Source organism: Cebus imitator, unplaced genomic scaffold (assembly GCF_001604975.1).
Source record: "Cebus imitator isolate Cc_AM_T3 unplaced genomic scaffold, Cebus_imitator-1.0 Scaffold45, whole genome shotgun sequence".
In the NCBI taxonomy this organism is placed as follows: domain Eukaryota; kingdom Metazoa; phylum Chordata; class Mammalia; order Primates; family Cebidae; genus Cebus; species Cebus imitator.
This window is the reverse complement of record NW_016107360.1, coordinates 8,124,993-8,131,940: the sequence shown is the minus strand read 5'-3', so window position 1 is coordinate 8,131,940 and position 6,948 is coordinate 8,124,993. Positions and strand designations below refer to the sequence as shown.

The 6,948-nt window shown below is 37.8% G+C and overlaps 1 protein-coding gene across 1 annotated transcript in view; it reads right to left on the bottom strand.

The window, feature by feature from the left end:
• Positions 1-6,948, bottom strand: part of STK31 (serine/threonine kinase 31) — a 137,182-nt gene that overhangs the window by 58,512 nt on the left and 71,722 nt on the right. Inside the window, exons 16-17 of the mRNA XM_037737969.1 lie at positions 4,075-4,176; positions 1,930-2,010 (exon numbers count right to left, since the gene is read on the bottom strand). Coding sequence (XP_037593897.1) covers positions 1,930-2,010; positions 4,075-4,176 — 183 coding nt within the window. The remainder of the gene's footprint in view (positions 1-1,929; positions 2,011-4,074; positions 4,177-6,948) is intronic.

Genomic DNA, 6,948 nt, shown 5'->3' with positions numbered 1-6,948 from the left:
CCTCCTATCCAAAGTGTAATCGCCATACATTTAATTGCTACTGTAATTTTAGAACAGATTCAGAAAATGACTAGAATTAACCAGACATGCTTCCTAGGAGCCCTAATGTTTACTTGAAAAACCACTTATGTTTCCCAAAAATACTAAAGTAACAACACATTGAGAGGGAGGTAAGGAATGAGGGACTACATATCGGGTTAGTGTACACTGCTCAGGTGATGGGTGCACTAAAATCTCCGAAATGACCACTAAATAACTTATCCATGTAACCACAAACCACCTGTATCCCAAAAACTATTGAAATAAACATTTAAAAAATAAATAAATAAATAAGGTAAAATAATGACAAAAATGTAGTTGTAGAATGGGAGTGATTCATCCAAAAATTATGTCTACCATGAAGTAATTCTATCACCTCCACCCCTGTTCAGAGTCCTCAAAAGCGAAAATGGCTTTCAATAACTAATTTTACTAGGTATTTCTGCTACTTTTTAAAAGGAATAATTTGTCACACTAAAATGTGATTGCCAACATTTTAAATAAAGCTAAGTTTTACTGTGGTGCAGTCTTAGAGGTGTTGTAGAATTGTTTTCTGGTATTTTTTAAGTCTTGTCAGTACATTTAAGTATTCTACAATATATAATCAACCTACAAAATATTCCTAATCATACATTACAGTTAAACATCTAAAAGCCATTAAAGGCTTCCATAAACCATGAGTCAAATCTTTTATAATCTTCTATAATAAAGTAGATTAGCATATTTTAAAATATTAATTTTCAAGTCCTATGTGGCAGTACATACTCATTTGCCCGTACTGCATAATATAATCACTAAACTAGAGTAGAACAGTTGCAAGGAAAAACTCACATCATTTTAAAGTGTAGTCTAGAAAGAGTTTAGAGTAACTATTTAATTCCGGGAACTTTAATCTTAAGTATTTTTTAGAATAAATTCACATGTCTATATAAATATCCCTCTCTGTACTATATTTAAGCCATTATAACGGAATTAATGACAATCTTAATTAATATATACTTTATCTAGGCCCTCACCATAGAAGGCAATATAAAATGGAGGACTAACAGACTCTGTCCTGAGAGCCAGGGTTTACTAATCCTGCTCCATATGGCCACTATATAATGTGCTGATCGCCAGCTTTTGAATCCCACCTGCCTAGAAAACCATATTCACCTCAACATCTCTACCTTAACCAACCTCTCTAAAATTTTTTCCCAGCCTGCTTTAACTTAAAAAACACATGGTGCAGCTGGGTGCAGTGGCTCACACCTGTAATCCCAGCACTTTGGGAGGCCAAGGGGCGGCAGATCATGAGGTCAGGAGTTCGAGACAAGCCTGATTAACATGGTGAAACCCCATCTCTACTAAAAATACAAAAATTAGCTGGGCATGGTGGCTTACGCCTGTAATCCCAGCTACTCAGGAGGCTGTGGCAGAAGAATCGCCTGAACCTGGGAGGCAGAGGTTGCAGTGAGCCAACATCACGCCACTGCACTCCAGCCTGGGCAACAGAACAAGACTCCGTCTCCAAATAAATTAAAAAAAAAAACCACGCACATTGTGCTTAAATCTCTCATGGCTAGCAATATCTTGTTTTTATTTTAAGTCTCGGAATAGTAGTTAAAATTTTGTCATTTCAAAAAATGAATACTTATAATTCAAATAAGTGCCATGCAATGTATTGAACATGAATGAGGAAAACAGAAAACAGATAATGCAAATTAACATAAAAATATATACCATGCAACCATTCAAGAGTCATGAGAAAAAGTTCTAATGCCCACAAAATATTCATCAGGAATATTTTTATTAAAAGGATACTCTAAGTTTGACACTGACACAAATTTAATATTATCACTTTTCAACACTCTCTGCAGAGTAGTAATTCGCAAGGGAAACAAAGTTTACCATGTATTTGAGTAATCCTATTTCAGGATGAAGCAGAGGCAGCTCAGGGAACCATTTCTGTGCCAAACTAGTCAGCTTCTCCTAAAGTTTAAAAAAAACGTTTTTAACGGTATATCTATTTATATACAATTTATATCAGCATCTACCTTATAACATATCCAATAAGATATATAATCACTGATTTTGCCTTCTACTTCGAGAAATAACAAGTGAAAACCAAGACTCACCTTGCATCTGTTATAAAGCAAATTAAATATGGCCTGAGAAGGACTCTGTACTTCTATATTTGAGTCCTTGTGGATGAACTGTAACCTAGCTTAATAGGTAGACAAGACTGAAAGCCTAACTGAGCAGTATGCACCTATAACAATAGCTGGGTCTTGGCCAATCCAAGCGGCCATACTTTAACCACTCAAAGACTGCTAAGTGTTCAAACTGTGTTCAAATAAGGCAAATGCCAACCTGTAACCAACCCAGCTGTTTCTGTACCTCACTGCCAATTTCCATAAGTCACTTCCCTTTTTTTGTCTATAAATTTGTTCTGACCACAAAGATTCCCACAGTCTCTCCAAATCTGCTGTGATTCTGGGGGCTGCCCAATTTGCGAACTGTTCCTTGCTCCTTTAAATTTAATTTGGCTGAAGTCTTTCTTTTAACCCATCTAAACTACCATCTTACCAACTGAAGAAAAACTTAATTACCAATTTTAAGCTTTGAATACATACATAAGCACAAATCTTGCAAGGTCAAAGTTCACACCCACTTGCAAACTAAAATGAAAAAGTCTGATAATATACCAATTTGAGGCACAAAACTGTTATTATTTTTCAAAATATTAAGCATGCAGTGACATTTTAAAATAACAGCTGTTCAATTAAGAAAAAAATTTAAAGTCGGAGAGAAAAAATACACAGCTCTACATAAATAACTTTAAAATAAATGTGAAAAATTAGTATTCTCATAAAAAGAAAGCCACTTATCATATATTAAGCAAAACTTCTAAACACTTGTCAAATCACTGGAAGATAACTATTTTAATCCAAGGTCCATAAGGTATTTATATATACTCAGGTAAATTTGCTAAATAAAGCATGACACTTAAAATATCTATTGTTTTCACAGTATTAATGTTTTTATTTTCTTCTATTTTTTTTTAAGACAGGGTCTTGCTCTGTTGCCCAGGCTGGAGTACAGTGGCACGATCATAGCTCACTGCAGCCTCAAACTCCTCGGCTCAAGCAATACTCCTGTCTTAGCCTCCAAAATAAAATAGCTGGGACTACAGGTACATGACATTATGATTGGATAATTGTTTTATTTATTATAGAGATGGGTCTCACCATGACTCCCAGGCTGATCTCAAACTCTTGGGCTCAAGTGATCTCAACACCTCAGTCTCCCGAAAGTGCTGGGACTACAGTTGTGAGCCACCATGCCCGGCCAGTATTTTTACTTTCAAAGCACTGGTTCTTAACTAACTTCTTCTTCATAACATCTCCCAGACATAAAATACAATATTCTTCCCATTTTAAAGAATGTTTAAAATATTCCCATTTTAAATAAGTCATTTAAATTATTTCCCAAGCTCACAAAAATTAGTGGTAAAATAGAGACCTAAAAGATGTAACTTCCCCTACCCCCAAAACCAGGCAGTCTTATTTTATTACATTCTTCAACTAAATTATGCTGCTCTATTAATGTTTTCATAACAACATTATGGGCAATGATATTGATATAAATTTTATGTAAGGAAAAGGTCTTTAGGTTTTACGTTAAACAGAAAAAAGGCAATATACAAAAGTGTATCTGTGCTATAATCTCAATTCTAAAAACAAGCAAAAAAAGACATAAAGTAAGTCAAAAGTTACCAATGATTACTACTATTATCACTGAGTGGTAACATTACAGGTGATGTTTTTCCTTCTTTTTAATTTCAGCCATTTCCACACTGGGATAATGGTCAGAATATTTTGTCATGTGAAATTAATTTCCAAATTTACAGAAATATTACTAGGTCAATATATATATAAACTTTCTATATAATACCTCTAGCCTTGTGATTATAGTCCACTTCATAAAATAAATACTTAAATTCAATTTCCAGAGTAAAATCTAATGTAAAACTTCGAAGAATCAAATACTTACATATTCCTCCCTCTCATAATAAATTTCCTGAAAGACATTATTGCGCAGCTGAGTTATTTCTTCTTTTATTTTCTCAATTTGAGAGTCATCAGGGTCATCTGACTTCAATCAGAAAGAAAAAGTGTTTTTATTAACATAGAACAAACAAGTCTTCTTTCAAGAATTCAAGTGCTATAGTAAATTACTGTGTGATTTCTATGTATCGTTCAGTAACTAGTACATAAGAGACCCTGCTAATACTTGCTGAATTAACTTAGATCAATTTATTCTAACAAAGACTTTTCTGAAACCTAGAAAACTTATAAAAAGCAAAGACAGAAAATCAATTACACAGATTTTTCTTGTCTCTTCATCTGCTTTAGATTTTCTCTAAGATAAAAATGGCCAACTGCCATTTTAAAAGAAATGTTATTAGCAACCAGAATACACCTGAATTCCCTAGAATTGTCTTCTACATGAGATTTGGTTAAAAACAAAACAGAAGGATGAGTAAATGTGTGAACTGTCACCAATCATAATACATAAGCCACCTTAAAAAGTATGTATGCTTTTGTGAAAGGAAAATAATTCTTGAGAACCTTAAATTACTAAGCCAAAGGAAAAAGTCAAGCTGGGAACTGTGTCAGGCAAATCTTCTTCCCATTTTATTCCTAAATAAGATAGCTACAAAGATTTAAAAAACTGCAAGCCTTCCTCACAATCTGCTTAGTAGGAACTTGCTTATGGGCACCACGATATCTACCCTATTAACAGTTCTGTTAATTTTACCCTGACAAGGTAAATTGATAGCTTATTTTCTCAGGTGCAGGACAAAGGACAGAACTCTACGTCATCCCTTTGCTCACCTCAGACAAACGTATACCTGACTCCTTCCTCTGTAAAAATGCAGATTCACTGAGCTAGCAACTATTCCTCTACCCCTCTCAAATGTAAATTGTGTATTTGCTGAAAGGTGATCAAAGACTAAAGAATGTGAATCATCTCTCTCTTATCTACCCACATCTTTTTAAAATTTCTTCCTCTTTCCCCAATATCCATCCTTTTGCCTTTAAATATTTAAGCCCTCAAAATTATCTCTGAGAAAGGCACAGACCTGCCTCCCAGGCATGCATCCTTAACCTAGGCAAAATAAAATTTCTAAATTGATTGAGACCTGTTTCAGATACTTTTGGTTTACACTTTAAAAGTCAGATTTCAAGGATCCAGATATTAAGATAGCCAAATTAAGAACAGCTCCAGTCTATAGCTCCTAGCAAGATCAAAACAAAAGGCGGATGATTTCTGCATTTCCAACTGAGATGGCTGGCTCATCTCATTGGGACTGGATTGACAGAAGACGTAGCCCACAGAGGGCGAGCCAAAACAGGGTGGGGCATCACCTCACCTGGCAAGTCCAAGGGGTTGGGGAACTCCCTTCCCTAGCCAAGGGAAGCCGTGAGGAACGGTACATTCTGGCCCAGATTCTATGCTCTTCCCACACTCCTCACAACCCACAGACCAGGAGATTCCCTCAAATGCCTACACCACCAGGGCCCTGGGTTTCAAGCACAAAACTGGATGGCCATTTGGACAAACACTGAGCTAGCTGCAGAAGTCTGTTTTCACAAACCCCAGTGGCACCTGGAATGCCAGCAAGATAAAACTGTTAACTCCCTGAAAAGGGGGCTGAAGCCAGGGGGCCAGGTGGTCTTGCATAGCGGATCACAACCCCACAGAGCCCCAGTAAGCTAAGATCTACCGGCTTGAAATTCTCACTGCCAGCACAGCAGTCTGAAATAAACCTGGGTCACTATAGCTTGGTGGAGGGAGGGGTGGCCACCATTACTGAGGCTTGAGTACGCAGTTTTTCCCTCACTGTGTTAACAAAGATGCCATGAAATTCTAACTGAGCAGAGCTGACTGCAGCTCAGCAAAGCCGCTGAAGCCAGATTACCTCTCTAGATTTCTCCTCTCTGGGCAAGGCATCTCTGAAAGGCAGCGGCCCCAGTCAGGAGCTTATAGATAAAACTCCCATCTCCCTGGGACAGAGCAACCGGGGAAAGGGGAGGCTGTGGGCGTGACTGCAGCAGACTTAAACATCCCTGCCTGACAGTTCTGAAGAGAGTAGTGAATCTCCAAGAACAGTGTTTGAACTCTGCTAAGGGACAGACTACCTCCTCAAGTGGATCCCCGACCCCCGTGACTCCTGACTGGGAGACACCTCCCAGCAGGGGTCACCAGGCACCTCATATAGAAGAGCTCCTGCTGGCATGTGGTGGGTGCCCCTCTGCGACAAAGTTTCCAGATGAAGGAACAGGCAGCAGTCTTTGCTGTTCTGAAGCCTCCACTGGTGATATCTAGGAAAAAGGGTCTGGAGAGAACCTCAGCAGAGCTGTGGCAGAGGGGCCTGACTGTTAGAAGGGAAACTAACAAATAGAAAGGAATAGCATCAACATTAGCCAAAAGGACATTGGCACCACCACATCAGAAGGTACCAACATAAAAGACCAAAGGTGGATAAATCCACGAAGATGAGGAAACACCAGTACAAAAAGGTCAAAAAGTCCAAAAACCAGAAAGCCTCTTCTCCTCCAAAGGATCACAACTCACCAGCAAGAGAACAAAACTGGATGGAGAACAAGTCTGACAAACTGACAGAAGTAGGCTTCAGAAGGTGGGTTATAACAAACTCCTCCGAGCTAAAGAAGCATGTTCTAACCCAATGCAAGGAAGCTAAGAACGTTGGAAAAAGGTTAGAGGAATTGCTAGCTAGAATAACCAGTTGAGACAAGAACATAAATAACCTGATAGAGCTGAAAAGCACAGCATGAAAACCTGGTGACACATACACAGGTATCAATAGCTGAACCAATCAAGTGGAAGAAAGGATATCAG